At 42.1% G+C, this 20,795-nt stretch overlaps 1 protein-coding gene across 1 annotated transcript in view; it reads left to right on the top strand.

Moving 5' to 3' along the window:
* Positions 1-19,862, top strand: part of nkain2 (sodium/potassium transporting ATPase interacting 2) — a 646,326-nt gene extending 626,464 nt beyond the window's left edge. Inside the window, exon 7 of the mRNA XM_072279168.1 lies at positions 18,179-19,862. Within this exon, the coding sequence (XP_072135269.1) occupies positions 18,179-18,188 (10 nt within the window). The 3' untranslated portion in view covers positions 18,189-19,862. The remainder of the gene's footprint in view (positions 1-18,178) is intronic.
* Positions 19,863-20,795: the final 933 nt, after the last annotated feature.

Raw genomic sequence — 20,795 nt, 5'->3', positions numbered from 1 at the left:
ACTTTGCAGACGCTCCCGCGCCGAACAGCTGAAAGCCGGAGACTATAAACTACCAGTTCAGCCGAGCGTTCATTGCCTCTAATCACCAAAGTGGAGGGACACGGGAAAACAGGGAATCAACGGTCCGGATCGTAACATAAACAAGGTAGATTTAAAGGGACCCCGATCCGGACCATGACACCCACATCCCATAAGTTAATTTTTAAAAATCTTCTTGATTTCTCTATGAAAAGAGCACGTGTTTCAGAATGTCCACAACTGTCTTGTAATATCACCAAATAGTAACACTAAATATGAGGATAATACCATATTCATTAAATTTAAAGAAGTCCTTAAAATATTTGTTGCTTTAAAAACATATTTTTGTAACTATCATAAAATTGGCAATGTAGCAGTTCACACAGTTTAACAGTTTATCTTGCCTTCTAACTGTGCAATACATTTCAGATACAGTAGTGTGTAAAAGTCATTGGCACATGTATATAGCTAGGATGCCTAAGACTTTTGTACCATACTGTATTTGTCAACGTGGAGCGGAGAGCCAGTTTGTAAATCTGGTGTGACAAGAGGATGTTGGGAGTGGCAAGGGTGGAGTGCCATGGGAGGAGTTTGGGACATGTGGCAGAGGAGCGCCGGGGCAGGGGCGGATGATGGGTGTAGACATAGACATACCCAGCCCTGAGACACCAGGCAAGATCATTTGATTCCAAACAATTAGTTTATTGATCATTACAGAATGTCTCTCTGGTGCTTCTAACTCCCTCCCCTCTCCCTTCCCATTTTCCCAACCATGATTCCTCTCCCTGCCCCCTTTCCACTCCCAGTCCACAAGAGAGACCCATATCCGAATCAGGTTTATCATCACTCACATATGTCATGAAATTCGTTTTTCTTTTGTGGCAGCAGTAGAGTGCAATACATAAAATTACTACAGTTCCGTGCAAAAGTCTTAGGCATTCTAGCTACAATATGTATATGTCTATATATATATAAGACTTTTGCACAGTGCTCTAAATAGTGCCTTTATATTTAAATGCTGTCCCAAGCGCTAAAAAGAAGAATAAATAAGGATTCTGAAGTGCACATGTTGGTTTCTGTGCTAGCATGATGCAATTGGCAGCTGAATTTGCGGGTTAAATAGATGCCAAGATTGCAGATAATATCATCAGCTTGTAGTAGCCATGGAAGGGGAATGAATTTGCAGTGACCAGAGAGTGTTTAACACACTGACAAGAATAATCACTGCGATCTTTGCAGTCCTTAACAGGAACTCATTCAAAAAAGAGCAAACTGATGCACTAGAATTATCGGAGGGGTTTAGAGGGGGTGAAAAGTTGAATGTCACCAAAGCCCATTTGCAAGTTGATTCCATGTCTGATGATGATGTTGCAAGGTGGCGACAATTAGAAAGAGAAAAGAAGGATGTTGCGTATGAATATTTAGAGAGGGCTTCATTGGTACTTGGTGGAACCTTTTCTGCTGACATAAGAAGGGGAAAAGGTGGGGTTCTGGCACCTTAAAACCAGTCACTTTGGGCAGATGGGGCTTGTCAGCCATGTTTGGCAGCTCATCTCAGAGTAGGAAAGCTCTGATCTCAAACTTGCACTGCTTTGCGAGAATACCCACTCCTGGGGAAGGCTTTGGGAGTAAACCCGGAGGAAAAACCCAGAGCTGGATTCCCACATTGAGTTCAACACTGACTGGCATCTCCTGCGACACAGCTGGTGCCAAGTGCTATCGGACTCTGAGTTTTATCAGATGCATGGAGAAGGGGAGCTTGATGTATGGGCAACAGCTTGCTCTCGATATTGACTGTCCTGGCCTGCAGATCTAGACAGCCAAGACGCAACGTGTGTGGTCAACCCTGACCTATGGAGGCCTCTTACTACATGACAGGAAAGCATTGAAAGGGCAAAATCAAAATAACAGGTATGATGTGTCGGATAGTTTGAAGTGTGTATATTTTAATACTAGAAGCATTATGTGTAAGGGTGATGAACTTAGAGGATGGATCAGTATATGGAACTATGATGTTGTAGCCATTACTGAAACTTGGTTGAGAGAGGGCCTGCAATGAGTGATTAATGTTCCAGGTTTTTGAAGTTTTAGGAAAGGTAGGAGGTAAAAGAGGTGGGGTGGAGTTGCACTACTGATCAAGGAAAACATCACAGCTGCACTCAGAGGAGACATAATGGAGGGGTCAGACACTGAGTCCATTTGGGTGGAACTCGGGAATAAGAAGGATGCAATCACACTGATGGGGTTGTACTACAGACCCCCTAATAGCCACCAGGACATTGAGGAATAAATATAATCAGATTAAGGAATTGTGTAAAAGTAGTAGGGTTGTTGTCATGGGCAATTTCAACTTCCCCAATATAAACTGAGACCTTCTTAGTGTAAGAGTTTTAGATGGGGCTGAACTTGTTAAGTATAACCAGGAAGGTTTCCTAAATCAATATGTGGACTTCCCAACGAGGGGAAAGGCCATACAAGACATGGTGTTGGGTAATGAGCCTGGCTAGGAGAGTGACCTTTCAGTGGGTGAATAGTTAGGGAAAGGTGACCCGAATTTCTTATCTTTCGGGATAGCTATAGATAAGAATGGTGGGTACGGTCGTTGTGGGAGAGCTTTAAATTGGAGTCGGGCAAGTTATGAGGGCATTAGGCAGGAACTTAGAAGCGTTATTTGAAACACCTTTTCTCTGGCCAGTCCACATCAGAGACATGGAGGGTGTTTGAAGATCAATTACTCAGAGTGCAGGAAAGGTATGCTTCTGTTAGAAGGAAGGACAGAGATGGAAAGATAACAGAACCTTGGATGTCCGGAGAGGTGATGAATTTAGTTAAGAATCTTCAGAAGTCAGGATCAAATGAAGCACATGAGGAGTAAAAAGAAGCCAGGAAAGAACTAAAGAAGGGAATTAGAAAAGGCAGGAGGGGCCATGAAAACTCCTTGGCAAGTAGGATTAAGGTGAATCCAAAGGCATTCACTTAACAGCAAACAGATAAGAGAGAAAAGATTAACTATGAAAGGAAGCTAGCAAATAATATCAAAGAGGATACTAAAAGCTTTTTCAAGTATATAAAGAGTAAAAGACAGGTGAGAGTAGATATAGGACTGATAGAAAATGATGCTGGAGAAATTGTAATGGAGCTAAGGAGATGGCGGAGGAACTGAACGAGTATTTTGCATCAGTCTTCACCAAGGAAGACATCAGCAGTATACCGGACACTCAACGGTGGCAGGGAAGAGAAGTGTGCGCAGTCACATTTACGACAGAGAAAGTACTCCGGAAGCTGAATAGTCTAAAGGTAGATAAATCTCCTGGACCTGATGGAATGCACCTTCGTGTTCTGAAGGAAGTAGCTGTGGAGATTGCGGAGGCATTAGCGATGATCTTTCAAAAGTCGACAGGTCCTGGCATGATTCCAGAGGACTGGAAGATGGCAAATGTCACTCTGCTATTTAAGAAGGGGGCAAGGAAGCAAAAAGGAAATTATAGACCTGTTAGCTTGACATCGGTGGTCAGGAAGTTGTTGGAGTCGATTGTCAAGGATAAGGTTACAGAGTACCTGGAGGCATATGACAAGATAGGCAGAACTCAGCATGGATTCCTTAAAGGAAGATCCTGCCTGACAAACCTATTACAATTTTTTGAGGAAATTACCAGTAGGCTAGACAAGGGAGATGCAGTGGATGTTGTATATTTGGAATGTCAGAAGGCCTTTGACAAGGTGCCACACATGAGGCTACTTAACAAGATAAGAAAGTTATCATACATGGATAGAGCATTGGCTGATTGGCAGGAAACAGAGAGTGGGAATAAAGGGATCCTATTCTGGTTGGCTGCCGGTTACCAGTGGTGTTCCACAGGGGTCCGTGTTGGGGCCGCTTCTTTTTACATTGTACATCAACGATTTGGATTATGGAATATAAATGGCTTTGTGGCTAAGTTTGCTGATGATACGAAGATAGGTGGAGGGGCCGGTAGTGCTGAGGAAACAGACAGTCTGCAGAGAGACTTGGATAGATTGGAAGAACGGACAAAGAAGTGGCAAATGAAATACAATGCTGGAAAGTGTATGGTTATGCATTTTGGCAGAAGAAATAAACGGGCAGACTATTATTTAAATAGGGAAAAAATTCAAAGTTCTGAGATGCGACAGGACTTGGCAGTCCTCATACAGGATACCCTTAAGGTTAAACTCCAGGTTGAGTCAGTGGTGAAGAAGGCGAATGCAACGTTGGCATTCATTTAGCGTATAGGAGCAGGGACGTGATGTTGAGGCCCTATAAGGCGCTGGTGAGACCTCACTTGGAGTACTGTGGACAGTTTTTGTCTCCTTATTTAAGAAAGGATGTGCTGACATTGGAGAGGGTACAGAGAAGATTCACTAGAATGATTCCACGAATAAGAGGGTTAATATATGGGGAACGTCTGTCCGCTCTTGGACTGTATTCTTTGGAGTTTAGAAGAATGAGGGGAGACTTCATAAAAACATTTCGAATGTTGAAAGGCATGGACAGAGTGAATGTGGCAAAGTTGTTTCCCATGATGGGTGAGTCTAGTACAAGAGGGCATGACTTAAGGATTGAAGGGCGCCCATTCAGAACAGAAATGCGAAGAAATTTTTTTAGTCAGAGGGTGGTGAATCTATGGAATTTGTTGCCATGGGCAGCAGTGGAGGCCAAGTCATTGGGTATATTTAAGGCAGAGATTGATAGGTACTGAGTAGCCAGGGCGTCAAAGGTTATGGTGAGAAGGCGGGGGAGTGGAACTAAAGGGGAGAATGGATCAGCTCATGATAAAATGGCGGAGCAGACTCGATGGGCTGAATGGCCGACTTCTGCTCCTTTGTCTTATGGATAACTAGGGGGAGGGTGAGGTCACTCAAGGATAAAGGGAGGAACATTTTGCTTGGATGCAGAGAATATGAGTGCAGTACTAAATGAGTACTTTGCTTAAGTATTTACTGTACCACAGAAAAGGATATGGAAGACCAGGAGATCAGTGCTGAATATATAAATGTGTTAGGCTATTTAGAGGTCAAGGAGGAGGAAGTGTTGGGCCTCCTAAGGACCATTAAGGTGGATAAGTCCCCAGGATGTTATGGGATTTACCTCAGGTTATTGAAGGAGGCAAGAGACAAGATTATTGAGCCCTTAACCAGTATCTTTGCGTCCTCTCTAGCTGTAGGCAAGGTCCCAGGGGACTGACAATTGGCTAATGTTGTACCTCTATTTAAGAAGGGAACAAAGGAAAATCCTGGGAACTTAGACCAGTGAGGCTCAGCTTAGTTGAAGGGAAATTGCTGGAGAAAATTCTTGGGGATGGGATAGATGAGCATTTGGAAACTCATGGCCTAATTAGAAAGAGCCAGCGTAGCTTTGTGCACAGGAGGTCGTACCATACCAACTTGATTGAGTTTTTTGACAAGGTGATGAGAGAGATTGATGAGGTTAGGGCAGTTGGTGTTGTCTGTATGGATTTTAGTAAGGCATTTGACAAGATCCCTCGTGGGAGGCTAATCCAGAAGATTAAGATGTACAGGATCTGCAGTGAATTAGCTGTTTGGATTCAGAACTGGCTTGCGATAGAAGATAGAGGGTAGTGGTTGAAGAGACTTATTCGAGCTGGAGGACTGTAATTAGTAGAGTTCCACAGGGATCTGTGCAGGGACCTCTGCCGTTTGTGACATATATAGATGACCTGGATGAAAATGTAAATGGGTGGGTTAGTAAATTTGCAGATGTTCCCACGATTAGTGGAGTTGTGGATAATGTAGAAGACCTGCAAAGGATATAGCACGATATAGACAACTTGCAGATATGAGCTGTTTAACTCAAATTTAACTCAGGTGGAGTTTACCTCAGAAAAATGTGAGGTATTGCACCTTGACAGGACAAATGCAAGGAGACAGTATACTGTTAATGGGGAAGTCCTTAATAGTGATGCTGAGCAGAGAGATCCTGGGATCCAAATTCACAGCTCCTTGAAAGTTGCTCCACGGGTCAATAAGGTGGTTAAGAAGGCTTATGGAATGCTTGCGTATAGTAGTCAAGGCACTGAGTTCAAATGTCAGGAGGTTATGTTGCAACTTCATGAAACTCTGGTTAGGCCACATCTGGAGTACTGCATACAGTTCTGGTCGCCCCTTTATAGGAGGGCGCTGCTTGATTCGGAGGACATGTGTTATCATGAGAGGCTAGATAAACTTGGGTTGTTTTCTCTGGAGCGTTGGAGGCTGAGGGGAGATCTGATAAAGGTTTACAAGATTATGAGAGGCATAGACAGAGTGGACGGAGAGTATCTGTTTCCCAGGGTAATAATGTCTAATACCAGATGACAAGCAGTGAAGATGAGAGGGTGCAGGCTCAAGGGCACTGTGAGGGTTAACTTTTTTACTTGGAGAGTTGTGGATGCCTGGAATGCACTGCCTGGTGGTAGAGGCAAATACAGTAGAGGCTTTTAAGAGATGTTTAGATGGGCACATGGATGTAAGGAAGATGGAGGGATAGGGACATTGTGTGGTTAGGAGGGATTAGTGTTTGGGTGTGTTTGATGTGCTTTTTAGCTTCTCGACACAACATTGTGCATGGAATGGCCTGTTCCCGTTTCCCTTCTCTCCTATGTTCTATGCAAGAACAAACAGAAAGGACATGCTCTAGATTTGACATATACAGCTAAATGAGCTCGGAGATGGGCATTGAAAAAGGTCCTTGTGCTTGTTCAGAAGGAATAAGGGCAAAGGTTTACAAGGCCAGCCAGCTGTAATGGTGGTGGGGATGGGAGGATGGAAGAAACAAGACAGGAATTGTCAAGTGAACAACTGGGGGAACACGTGGATAACATGAGATCACAAAGGGTATGATGTAAAATGGAGAAACTAAGGTAACGCTGAGAAATGTACAAAGTTGTAATACGTCACCTGGGAATCAAAAGAAAATCAATAATCTGAAAAGGGAAAGAAAATAGAAATTTGAATGTCAAAGGTTTGAATAGAGATTAGCATGACTTTAAAATCAAAGACATCTTTAAAATGACACCACATAAAACACAGCCTGGAATCTCAGTTATCAGTATGTTTACATTTCTTTTAATATCACAGTAGCTAGTACAGTGAAATGTAGTGTAAAAAGATTGAAAGATAATTTATATAAAAATACCTGTCTCCACCATTTCATATTTTATTAACAGCACAATCTAACACAAGGGTAAAAGGATTATGATGAATTTGTATGGCAATTTTGGACCACATTTACAGCAATGCATTGTGTTTTAGTTCCTTCATTGTTGAAAGAACGTTACAGCTGCCAAGAACATGATTTAAATATGCAGGATGATTCCGAAGAATCACAAATTATATGAATTAAACACTTTTCCCTTTTGTTGGCTGGCCAGATACATTGCCCTACACTAAAATATGGAATTTTTACAAAAGAGTGCAAAGAGAAGTTAGGATTTAATATAGTCTTTACCTTTTTTACAAGTATAGGAAACTTTGCTGCAGGATTGAGTTGAAGTAGAAAGCATTGTGCTTTTAAGAACATGCTCAAAAGTATGAACTATTAACACCTAAAGGAAGAGCAAACCAAGAGAACTGATTTGCTTTGATCGAGCAAAGTGACATTGACGAAAAAAGCCAAATTTGATAAACTTCTGTTATATTATGTTCCCAAAGTTTTTTCCAAAAATAATTATTTTGCATCATATTAGCTTAAGCCCACAAATGTTAATCTCTTGCAAAGTAACATCTACAGCTTTTCACTCCATTTGTAATAAATGTATTCTCATTTGCATGTTTATGTATTGTACTTTTCTGAGTCTGCAGCTAACTCCTCAACCTCCCCAGTCTTCTCTTGTCTTCTTCAAAGAGAATGGTGGGGCAACAGTGGACTAGGATTTCACTTGCAAGAAGTAGTCTTCTGTAATCATTAATGGTCAGCAGTTTGTGAAAAGTCATCAGATGATCCACCATCTCTGAATATATCTTTCTTGGAGTCTTCTTAAGTCATGCCATAATTAAAATTTCTTTTGTTACATTAAGAATTAACATTACAGGGGATTGCACAAAAAATGGTGTGCAGTTAATTAGACAGATGATGCATCACATGAAGGTCATTGTGTAATTTGGCTATAACCAGATGTACATTGACAAGGTTCACCTACAGAACATTATACCATGAACTTGGCACAGTTGGGAGAACAGATGGGCCACACTACTGCACATTTCTGTCTCCTATGGTTGTGAAGTCCCTCTGCAAGAAAAACCCATATTGAGTCCACAGATGGCTATTGTGACATTTTTTCGCATCCCATCCTGCCCACAATCCCAGTTCCATCCATCAAACCACCATGTGGAGCCACCCTGCTAATATATCAACATGAGCAAGCAGAACAGTTTATTATTTGGTTAAATTGTTGATATCTTACCTATACTCTGAAGTTAAACCATTAGACATAGGGGCAGAAATAGGCCATTCGAACTGTTGTGGCTGCCCTACATTCAATCATGGCTAATTTATTACCAGTCTCAACCCCATTCTCCTGCCTTCTCCCCATAACCTTTGGCACCCTTACTAATCAAGAATCTTACCTACTTCCAATTTAAATATACTGAATGACTTGGTCTGCAATGAATTCCACAGATGCACTGCCCTTCGGCTAATGAAATTCCTCTTCATCTCATCTAAAGTGCTATCTTCTATACTGAGGATGTGCCTTCTGATCCTAGACTCCCCCACTGTAGGAAACATTCTCTTCACGTCCACAAGTTAAAGCAAACTACATTGAAACAAAAGTAAATATTTGATGGCAGTTGAGGTTAAAAATATTTATTTCTACTGTAAAAAAAGGATAGATAACCTGTATTAGTTTTTGAATCATTAATGTAAAATATATGTGTTCTTCTTTTCCCTATGTCAACCTTTCAGGTATTAGACTGTACCTTCAATGTTACACTGTTATAATTTTCAGGAATGTTTTAGAATCTGATTTGGAGCAGTATTTTTGCCACATGAGGACATCAAAGTTTTCATACACAGCAACACACTTCCAGCATCTGCAGAATATCTTGTGTTTTTCATACATAGATTGTCTTATTGGTTAAATTTACGAATCCCATCCACACACACATTGCAGAAGTTTTCCATTCAAAACGAAGCACCACACCTACTGATTTCAGAAGCAGACGTTTCCAAGTGGAATAAACCTTTAAATGTGGCACAAGTTAATTAAATTGCTTTAGCAATCACTTTTAGGAACTTTTGCTTCATATATACAGATACAGAGTAAAATTAAGAATAAAATTATGCTAAACCTTCACAAATTACTGGTTAGGCATTACAAGAAGTATCATGTCTAGTTATGAGCACCATACTGTAGGAAGGAGGATGACTATGGGGTTTATTAGTTTGTACAAGCAATGAAAAGACCATAGAAGCCATGTTTGGATCTCCTAAAAAGAGATTAAAGTGAGAATTGATACAGGTATTCAAGGCGATGTTGGGGAGTAAATGTTTCCATTAGCAGTGAGATTGGTAACCAGAGGTTTCAACTTCAAATTAACTGGAAAAACACAACCCAGAAGTTTCAATGAGGTAAAATTTAATTGGTTGTTTGCTACAATAATGTGTAACTTGTTAGAAATGGATTCAACATTAACTTTTGAAAGAAAATTGGATAAGCAACAGAGATTGCTGAGGTAGGTGGAAAAAGCAAAAGATTGGAACTAATTGGATGGATTCTTCAAAGAACTGGAACAGGCAGAAAAAACAAATAGCTTCCTCCTTTGTTTTTAAAGTCCATGAATGTGTATCATTAATATTAAATGATAAACTGGTTTTGACTATAGTCACTGCTATTCAGATATTACAGTTTAGTGTCCAACTTAGTGACAATAATGTATTTAGTTCACAAAATTAAGTTCTACAACCCAAACACTGTATTTGATCATTTTAACATTCAGTTTCTGCCTTAATTTGCAACAATTTTCACATTGTTGCAATGAACGAGGCGAACCCAAACGCAGGACACAGGCACAGAGATTGAGTTAGGATGCAGACGCGGGCGTGAGTGTTGAATGGCAAACAGGAGGGAGTGCAGGAAGGCAGGAGGCAGGCAGGACTTATCCTGACATGGAGCGTAGAAAGGAAAGCAGCAGACAAAACTTTTCTTAGCACGGAGAGACGGAGTTACACAGTTAAACCTCAATGCTGAAGTAAAACTTAGAACACACAATCCTAAGCAGCCGGGAAACCTTAATTACCACACTAGGAAAACCAATGAATTGGCAACTAGTGGGTGCAAAGCCGGGGTTCTTATGCTGCAGCTCTTGCCGAAAACCAGGTGTGCCACCATCAAAGGAAATTAGGAGAAAATGGGGAATTAATGGTCGGAACCATGGCACAATCAAAGGGAATTAGGAGAAAATGGAGGATTAGTAGTTGGGACAGTGACAGTACCCCACTCAATGGGAGCCTCCAGGCTAACCACCAGGGTTGTCCGGATTGTCTTGATGGAAATCTCGGATGAGGGAAGGGTTATGAAGTGGATGGCTTTGGAGAAACGATCCACCACGGTGAGTAACAGCAGTGTTCCCATGTGAAGGGGGTAGTCCAGTAACGAAATCCAGAGCAACGTGAGACCAAGGGCAGCTAGGGACAGGTAGGGGATGAAGCAGCCCAGCAGGTGGCTGATGGGAGATTTTACTGCGGGCACACACAGAACAGGCAGAGACGAAGGAGCAAGTGTCAGCATCCATGGTGGGCCACCAGAAATGTCGCTTCAGAAGGGACAGAGTTCGATCGATTGTGGGATGGCAGGCAAACCAGGAAGTGTGCCCCCACTGGAGAACCTGAGACCAAACAGAGTCAGGCACGAAGAAGCGACTGGGGGGTCCATTGCCTGGGTCAGGTTGGGTCCGTTGGGCCTCTTTGACTATGGATTCGATCTCCCAGGTGAGGGCAGCCACAACACAGGATGGTAGAAGGTTAGTATCGGGGTTGGGAAAGCCCTCCTCGGAGACGTATTGACAAGAGAGAACATCGGGATTCCCGCTCTTGGAACCAGGACGATAGGTGAGAGTGAATTTGAAATGACCAAAAAATAATGCCCAACGGGCTTTACAGGAATTAAGGTGTTTAGATATATGCCAGGTTCTTATGGTCCGTCCAGATGATGAATGGATGTTCAGCTCCCCCCAGCCAGCAACTCCCAATTCCCAACGTCGTAGTTCCGTTCAGCCGGGGATAGACAGCAAGAGAAGAAGGCGCAGGGATGGAGCTTTCGGTCTGGGACGGAGCGTTGGGAGAAGACCGCTCCCACCCCAGAGTCGGAGGCATCGACTTCCACAATGAATTGGCGAGAGGGGTCGGGTTGGACCAGGATAGGAGCAGAGGTGAAAAACCTCTTCAACTCCAAGAAGGCTGAGTCCGCTTCGGGGGTCCAATGAAAAGGGATCACAGGAGAGGTGAGTTGAATAAGGCGTGCTGCCACCAGGCTGTAATCCCTGATGAAGCGACGGTAGAAGTTTGCAAACTCCAGAAATCGCTGGAGTTGTTCGAGCGTCGTGGGTTTTGGCTACTCTGCCACCGCCCGGATCTTTTCAGGATCCACCGTCACTTGCCTGCTCTCGATGATATACTCCAGGAAACTGACAGAACGGGCATGGAACTCGCACTTCTCTGCCTTAACGAATAGCTTGTTCTCCAAATGCCTCTGAAGAACTTGACGGACATGGTGGGTGTGTTCCTGAAGACTATGGGAGGTTAGGATGTTGTCCAAATAAACGAAAATGAAACGGTTAATAAGGTCCCTAAGGACGTCGTTTACGCGGGCTTGGAAGATGGTGGGGGCATTGGTGAGACCGAATGGCATGACCAGATATTTGAAATGACCGAGGGGGGTATTAAAAGCTGTTTTCCATTAATCTCCCTCCCTTATCCTGACCAGGTGATAGGCATTCCGCAGGTCCAACTTAGAGAAAATTGTGGCTCCGTGAAGGGGCTTGAAAGCAGAGTTGATGGGGGGGAGGGATATTTATTCTTTATGGTGATGCTGCTCAGGCCACGGTAGTCGATGCAGGGGCACAGTGAGCTGTCTTTCTTCCCCACAAAGAAAAAACCTGCTCCTACAGGGGAAGATGAAGGTTGGATAATGCCAGCCGCGAGAGAGGCTTGTTCTGGCGGGAGGCGGTAATGAGTGCCACGGGGTGGCCAAAGGTGGTGGACAACCAGTTCTTTCTCTATGGCGTTCTCGGAGGCGATTGTCCAACCTGGTGGCTAGGGAGATCAGGGAATCCAGGCTGTCGGTATCGTCTCTTGCCGCCAACTCGTCTTTCACCATGTCACCGAGACCATTCCGAAATACCCCTTGGAGTGCCTCATCACTCCACCCCGATTTGGCCGTTAACGTCCAGAACTCCGCAGAATATTCGGCAACACTGTGTAAGCCCTGAGGGAGAGTGAGTAGACACTTGGTGGCGTCTTTACCACGGATGGGGTGGTCAAAGATCTTTCTCATTTCCGCCATAAAGGTGGCGAAGGAAGAGCAGATATCCGGTTGGTTATCCCAAACAGCTGTGGCCCACGCTAATGCACTTCCCTGCAACAACTCCATGATATAAGCAATCTTTGACTTATCCGTGGAGTACGTGGACAACTGCTGTTCGAACACCAAGGAGCACTGAAGAAGGAAGGCCCAGCACTTCCCCAAATCCCCAGCATAGTGCTCCGGTTCAGGTACGTGAGGCTCTCTTGGTGGGGACATTGCTGACATGTGGGGGGTTGCTGCTACAGGCTGTCTGGGCTGGTTAGACAGAGTTCCAGGAGTGGGTTGAGTAAACTGAGTGGATACACGGTCCACCTGGTCACTGATCTGCGTGACGTGAGCAGACAGGGAACGGAGGTTCTCCATGACCCCCCGGAGGAGTTGGTCATACTGTCCCAGTAGGGAACCCTGGCTGGCAAGGGCTTGTTGAAGGGTATTTGTGTCCGCTGGGTCCACAGTGGCCAGATTGTTCTGTTGCAATGAACAAGGTGAACCCAAATTCAGGACACAGGCACAGAGATTGAGTTAGGATGCAGACGCAGGCATGAGCATTGAACGGCAAACAGGAGGGAGTGCAGGAAAGCAGGGGGCAGGTAGAACTTATTTTGAGCAGCATTTACAGTACGCTGGAGGAACTCAGCGGGTCAGGCAGCATCAGTGGAAACGATGAGTCGACGTTTCGGGCCAGGACCCGTCGTCAGGACTGAAGAATGAAGGGGGGGAAAGACTTGAAGAATGCTTGTAGGTTCGGTTGAAAGACCAGTAATTTGAAAGACAAAGGAGTGGGGGAGGGGAAGCATCGACCTCATAGGCTGGAAACCAATGGGTAGTAGAAGATGGAGGTGGAACCATGAGGGAGGTGATAGGCAGCTAGGGGAGGGGGCAGAGTGAAATAGGGATAGAGGAAGGGAGGGGGAGGTTATTACCGGAAGTTGGAGAATTCTATGTTCATACCAAAGGGCTGGAGACTACCTAGACAGTATATGAGGTGTTGCTCCTCCAACCTGAGTTTAGCCTCATCATGGCAGTAGAGGAGGCCATGTATGGACATATCTGAATGGGAGTGGGAAGCAGAGTTGAAGTGGGTGGCTACCAGGAGATCCTGTCTGTTGTGGCACAAGAACTTATCTTGACACGGAGCATAGAAAGTGGCAGACAAAACTTTTCTTAGCACAGAGAGATGGAGTTACACAGGTAAACCTCAGTGCTGAAGTAAAACTTAGAATAATTATCTTGACATGAAGAGACTGAGTTTCACAGGTAAATCTTGGTACTGAACCAAAACTTAGAACACACAATCCTAAGCGGCTGGGAAGTGTTAATTTCCACACTGGCGAAACCAACGATCTGGCAACTAGTGGGTGAAAAGCCGGGGTTCTTATGCTGCAGGTCTTGATGAAAACCGGGTGTGCTGCCATCAAAGGAAATTAGGAGAAAATGGGGAATTAAGGGTTGGAACCGTGACACACACATTATTCTGTATAAAAACATTAATAGGATAACTTAGTGACTGAATAACTTAGAATATTTGGGTAATGTTTAAAACATGCAAAGATTGAATCAGAACAGTCACGTCAAATCGTTAAATCTAAACCGTGCTATCCAGATTTTCTTGGCATATCAACTCCATGTGAATGTTCACAAGTACAAAAGGAATTGTTGCACTAATTTTGCTTTAGTGTGGTGGAGCATAGGATTTTCATGAAGGCTAAGTTCATGTAGTTAGAGGCAAAAACTACTACCACCATGGAGAACACGAGAGTTGTCCCCATGAAAGCTCTCAGCCCGAAACATCGACTATTTACTCTTTTCCATAGATGCTGCCTGGCCTGCCAAGTATCTCTAGCATTTTGAGCTTGTTGTTCTTGATCATGGGGAATCTCATCTCATTGGTTACTCAAAATTCAAGTTAATTTACTCAAACTTCAACATTGGTGCTAATAGAATCACTTGAAATTAACTAACAGGAAGAATATTTGAAATAGCATGAACATGCTAATGAAAATCTAACAATATTACCACTCCAAAAATCGCTTTTGAGGCATTGCAATCTTTTATCAAACACAACAAAAAATAATTTATGAACTGCCATTAATGTTAACATTTGAAGAACTGTAAATACAATGGTGAATAATCCCTAAATTATGTTTTGCACAATAATGTTTAATAATTTGGTTACTTTCTAAAGATTTAGACTTTGAACAATAGGATTGATTTTGCACAAAGGGAATGGTGCAGCCCACTGAATTTATGGTGGCTCCGAGAATAGCAATTCCAACAACCCCATTCCCCTGTCCTTTGCACAGTCCTGCAAGCTATGTTCCATCAATTTCTTATCCAATTCCCTGTTGAAAGGCCTGATTAGTTTCCTTTCCACCACCCTGAAGCTCTCTGTGTGAATGAAGAAACACATAACTTTTGGCCAAAGATTTTAATCTGTGGCCCCTTAAGGAATCAGCTAATGGGATTAGATTCTCTCCATTTACCTTATCTACAGCTGGCACGATCTTGTACATCTCTGTCAAATCTCCTCTCAACAGCACCTCTTCAGGGGTTTTCAGGAGATTGACAGCGGTGTACAAGATAGTGCACAGTAAATGCTGGCTTGTTCAGTGATGCCCAGATCCTGCGAATAGGTAAAGCAAGCACCATGGTTTAAGAAATTTTAACTAACCAAAGACCATGATCTCTAATGTAATTCCAGCAAATCCCTTCTACATCCTCTCCAACCTCTTAAATGAGCACAATACTAAGCTTGGCATAAATTTCTTGTTTAGTACTCAATCCCTCTATTCATAATGGCAAGAACTTACACTTCCATATTGCAAAAAGTCTTCTCAATTTGTCCTGTTACTTTCAAAGTGTTAACTGTTAAACCACAGGTGAATCTGTTCCAAAATTCATTTTAAGAGTACCCAGTCCTGAAGAAGGGTCTCAGTCTGAAACATCGACTGTTTACTCTTTTCCTCAGATGCTGCCTGGTCTGCTGAGTTCCTCCAGCATTGTGTGTGTGTTACTCCAGATTTCCAACATCTGCTGATTTTCTCATGTTGGGAGTGTACTGTTTAGTTGTCTTCATTTTTCCATCCAGATCCCATCAAATTCCTGAAATCGACCAATCATTACCTTATTTACAGGTTTGCATTATGTGCACACCTTGAAAAGATATCTAAGACCATGTCCTCAATATAAATCTGAACGATCAGTGGTCATAATAAGGTAACCTGCAGAACAGCTCTGCAGTCTGTTCAATAGTCGTCACCGATCTCTGGTTTCTGTCCTTCAGTCATATAATCGTTGTCCCTCTAAATTTAAGTCCTGTGCATCCCAAGTTTCTTGTGATCTCTGTAATGTTCTCTATTGACATAAAAGCAATGGATGAGCATTTTCTCCGTCTTCATTCGCATAGCTGTTCCAATTTTAATTTCCAGTACAGTACGTACCAATGTCATTGCTGTAAAACTGGGAGTTCTACCACTAAACTTAATGATTGAAGCTGAGACCCTGCTGAACTTCCTAGCAGCTGCTCCCAGTCTTCTGCGCATCTTTGCTGCAGGTTGACAAACGTAAAGGGGAAGGTCTGCTGTGCTTCCAGCAAAGTTATGGTGGCATGCTCGGAGTAGTTCCAAGAAAGTCCTAGCCCAATCCAATATATGCCTACTGTGTTGGATAGAGACCAGAAGGAAAAGATAATGGGCCTCCTCGCCCACCAGAATTCAGCTCCCCTAGGCTATGTGAGAGATACATGCAGTCTTGCTGTCTGTCCGGGATTTGTTGATTGACTGGTATTAGTGCTCCTCTCACTGTGCTCTGTCAGTGCTTTCCATTTAGCGACAAAACAGCAGACTCCAATAGAGGTTAATTGGCATCAAAGCAATGGATGACCATTTGTTCTGTTTCTCAATTTTCATCACAGTTTCACAGTTCCAGTTTTCATTTTGTGTGTGTGTGTGTGTGTGTGTGTGTGTTAATCTGGAATTCCAACACACACAGAATCTCTTGTGTTTACACCCCAACAGAGCAGTGACTGCCCAGCTTTTTGGGGCTATTCTGAAGAGTTTCTCAAAGTTATCACTGGTCTATGTAAAACTCCACAACCTTACCAGTTCTGACTGTCACTGCAGTTCACTACTTTAGCATTTAGGAAGCAAGGTAGAAGAGTGGTCAGTGCACAGTAATAACTTTATAGCGCCAGCTGTAAAATCGATGTCCAAATCCCTCCATTGTCTGTAATCCCTCCCCATGACCCTGTGGGTTTCCACCGGGTGCTCCGGTTTCCTCACACATTCCAAAGATGTATGAGTTAGGTTAGTAAGTTGTGGGCATGCTGTGTTGGTACCGGAAGCACTGCAACACTAGCAGGCTGCCCCTGTACATCTCAGACTGCATTGGTCATTGACATAGGCAACACATTTCACTGTAGGTTTCAATGTTTCTGTGTATGTAACAAGTAAAGCTAATCCTTTATCTTTTTTTAAAAATGACAGATATAACTTTCTGTGGTTATTTAAAGTAGTTATCTGATAGTCTAGCACATTAAACCCGAATCCCTGTTACGTACCAGCAGCAATAGACCACAAACTGAGTCAGGGCTTAATGTTAAACCACTATATTTATTAGAATCTACTCAAAATATAGAAAATTAAACAAACTACTCTTCGAAACAGAAGTTAACAGTGTTATGCGCTTGTGGCTCCTAAACTGCCAAGCTTAAGAACAGTTCTTAAAGTTTTAAGAGGTCAAGCTGAAAAGTTTCAGCTATCCACGGAATAGATGAGGAAAGAAACTTGTAAATCCACATTAAAATGCAACGAGGAGACGATCACGAAGAATTCCACAGATTCTACGCTGGGAAAATGAAGTAACAGTCACAGAAGATCTCAGCCGTCGAGTTGTATTCCGAAAAACACGTAGAGATATTACAAGGTTTTTTTCTCTTTCTCTTTCTCTCTCTCCCCCCCCCCCGCATTTTGTTATGCTGACGTCATACTCCCGCCTTGTCCAGGGGCTTAAAGTGACGCCCACAGTAAACGAAACCCGTGGTCACGTAACAGTTCTTACAAATGTGCTGACTGCTTTAGTTGATAAAACCCCAGTAGTAACTGCAGAAGGGTCTCAGCCCGAAAAGTCAACTGTTTATTCATTTCCATAGATGCTGCCTGACCTGCTGAGTTCCTCCAGCATTTTGAGTGTGTTGTAACTGCAGTTTGTTTTTCAGGATTTCACTTGTCATTGAAATTGGGGGAAAATAATGGAAGCCACTAAGTTAAAATCAGAGTACGTGTGCTCGTTTTTGATCTGACCGTCTGACCCTGAATCGCAATGAGGAATGTGAAAAATAGTACCAGAGTAGCAAAATGCATCCAAAACCAGTATTATTACCTGAAATCTGTCTCTCACCGCTTCATTTAAATATCCCTGTAAAACTACTTTGATTTCTCTAGTCCTGTATCTTGTTAATACATGTTGCTACTGGATAGCAAGATTTAGAATCAAATCCCTCAAGTTCTTTGCCTTGTATCAAACGCATTGACATGCAATTTTTATTAAATCTCTTTGAAGCTTAGAAAAATACTGTAAATTTTTATATAGTAATTTATATCACTTCTAATTTATCATTTCAGGTCAAAATAAGCAGGAAGCTGGATGCCTTAAAATTATCCTGACTTCAAACTTTTCATACCTTAATTTCAAAGAATCTGGTGGTGGTGGCTTTTGTATTGATCAGTGTGGAACACTGATCATGTTTGAAGTGATGTCCTAACTCAGAGATTTGGAATAACAGAAGACCCAACTAAAATGCAGACAATATGAAAGACTTCGAAGTTTTAAAACTGCACACAGTTACCAGCAAAAGTTCTGCTCTGTGTTTCAACTGTAAGTGAAAGTGTGGTGCCTAAAAGGTTGAACTAGAGTACTGGCGCCCTCTGCAGGGTAATGTGGAAAAATGACTGCACAGTTTTCCTGTCAGATTGCCAACTATAATAACTGTAACTGTTCATCAACAAATTAGATTAACAGTTTATATTTAGAGGTCATTATTAAATAAGAATTTCTGCTGGATAAGATGCAAATGGTGAATTGAACTAGTGCCATGATTTTATTAGAGATTGGGTGATGCTACCAAATGTGAGCTAATTCTTGTACTAGCTCCACATTTGCCTTAATATATTCAGGACTAAGCATCTCTAAGTAAATTAAAAATGGGGTTATGGAGGATGGATGTAATAATGTTGAAACTTTTTCCCTGTCTGACTGCTGATGGAGTCTATCTTAGTCATGTTGCTACCATAGCCTCTGCAGGAGGTGCTTCAAATTCCCCTGGCTCTTTGGTAAATAATCCTCTTCATCTTTTACTGTCCCTACACAAAAAAAATATGAAGCTGTGGAAGAAATAGGCTGTAGTAGTGTATATGAATAGTTGAAAGCCTTTGTAGGTCACATGAAAAATAGATGAAAGGCAAGAACCAAGCAAACATTGGTAATAGAGTGTAGTCAAGAGGCTTTTGTTTCTATGTTCCACTGCTTCCGCTGTAACCCACTAAAGCTGTCTACATTTTAATATCTGAATGTATACAGCAGCTGTTATGTTTTAACACAGGGATACATGTACATTATGTTCATTAATGCAAACTAAAGGCTAGAAATTGTATTTACTGTTATTTTTTAATGCACTGGTCTATTGATGTACTTTGTGATAACCATCTTTGTTACTATCTGTATAAAAGGAACACGATTTTATTATCTGTATTAACACTCTGTTGGTCCCATGGTGTTTTTGGAATCCAAATCTGCTATAGACTATGTCTTAAACATTATATCTTAGCTATAATTGTGGCTCATGTTTGTGCTTTCTTTGGTAGCTTGGGGGATGTTATTAAGAACTAAATTATAGTAAATTGTGCATATATTAACATTCTATACTTGCCTGATCAAACGCCTGTTCTTGCCGAGTGCTTGCATTTGATGCCAAATGTCACAGCCTGGAGTTACATTTCAGTTTATTTATCTGTGCTTGTAATACTATAGGGCACAGTGATTGTTTCATTATTTTTACATGTCACCAGAGCACTTCAACTATATCATTTTTCTTTGAGATGGAGGTTGGATGAAATGGTGAGTAAAAACATGTTTTTAATTTTTTTTGTTGATTACGTTGGGAACGGGTCCAAATACTGGGGAAAATGTTGCCTGGCAGGGAATCTACCATCTGTGCAATTATGATGTGATTCCCCCAAGGCCAGATAATGTCCAGATTGAGATCTTTATTAATACAAATAAAATTAATAGTTTATTAGGTTCTAAAAAAGCTGCATTCAATCTCAGATTTTGTTGATAACATTTGTAAAATGAAAGCCTGAACTTATTATTGTTATTGGCCCCGAGATTGACTGGGCCGGCCGGTGGCAAAATGGCATTCACACCGTGCTTCGAGGCGAGTGATCCCGGTTCAAATCCGGCTGGCTCCTGCAGGTTTTCCATCCGTGCTGGGTTGAGCATCGAGCTAGCAACTCGGCCTCATTAAAAAAACTGAAAAATCAAAAGAAATGGCAAGGTTGCCACCCAATGTGCCACAAGATGCGGAGAGGAACAACCTGAGATAGACTGGAGATCAAAGGATAAAAATTCATCATGGGTCGATGCATAAAACATCCACGTCCACAAACACAACCCAACTTGGAAGTGCTTCATTTACTAGAAAGTTGAATCAGCACATTGCACTCTGGAATGAATTTTAAACTGTGTGCAATGCAGTGACCATTTAGAGTTACCAATTGTTTGTCAATCTCTGAACAATCGTAACTGTGTGGCCTCTCATGGTATGCTCGGCTTGATCTATTCATTGAGTTCAGTGGAGTAAAATATGATGACTCACACTCAAGGTGAATTTCTACTTCAAAGGATGTATCACAATTATCAAAGTTACAGGGACCATATTAAGAATGATTTATTTTCATTTCATAATTTGTAAGGATTATAAGAATCATTAGTAAGAAATATATCACTAAACAATGACTTTGCCCTACATTATTAAGCCAATTGTTTTGACTGTCAATATATACCACAGGCAGGTTGCCAGAAGGAACAGTAGGAAAATAGATTTTCACCTTCACTACCAGCTGAAAACAATGGCAAGAAAACCTGGCAGCTCTTTAAAGGCTAGATAATCATTTTCACCAGATTAGTGGCCAGGTGGTGGAAATAGAACACTATTCTTTCTTTTTGTTACATATTTTAATG

The sequence above is a fragment of the Mobula birostris genome, chromosome 2 (assembly GCF_030028105.1).
Source record: "Mobula birostris isolate sMobBir1 chromosome 2, sMobBir1.hap1, whole genome shotgun sequence".
Classification (NCBI taxonomy): Eukaryota; Metazoa; Chordata; class Chondrichthyes; order Myliobatiformes; family Myliobatidae; genus Mobula; species Mobula birostris.
The sequence above is the reverse complement of the archived record's forward strand: the minus strand, read 5'-3'. Positions and strand labels throughout refer to the sequence as shown.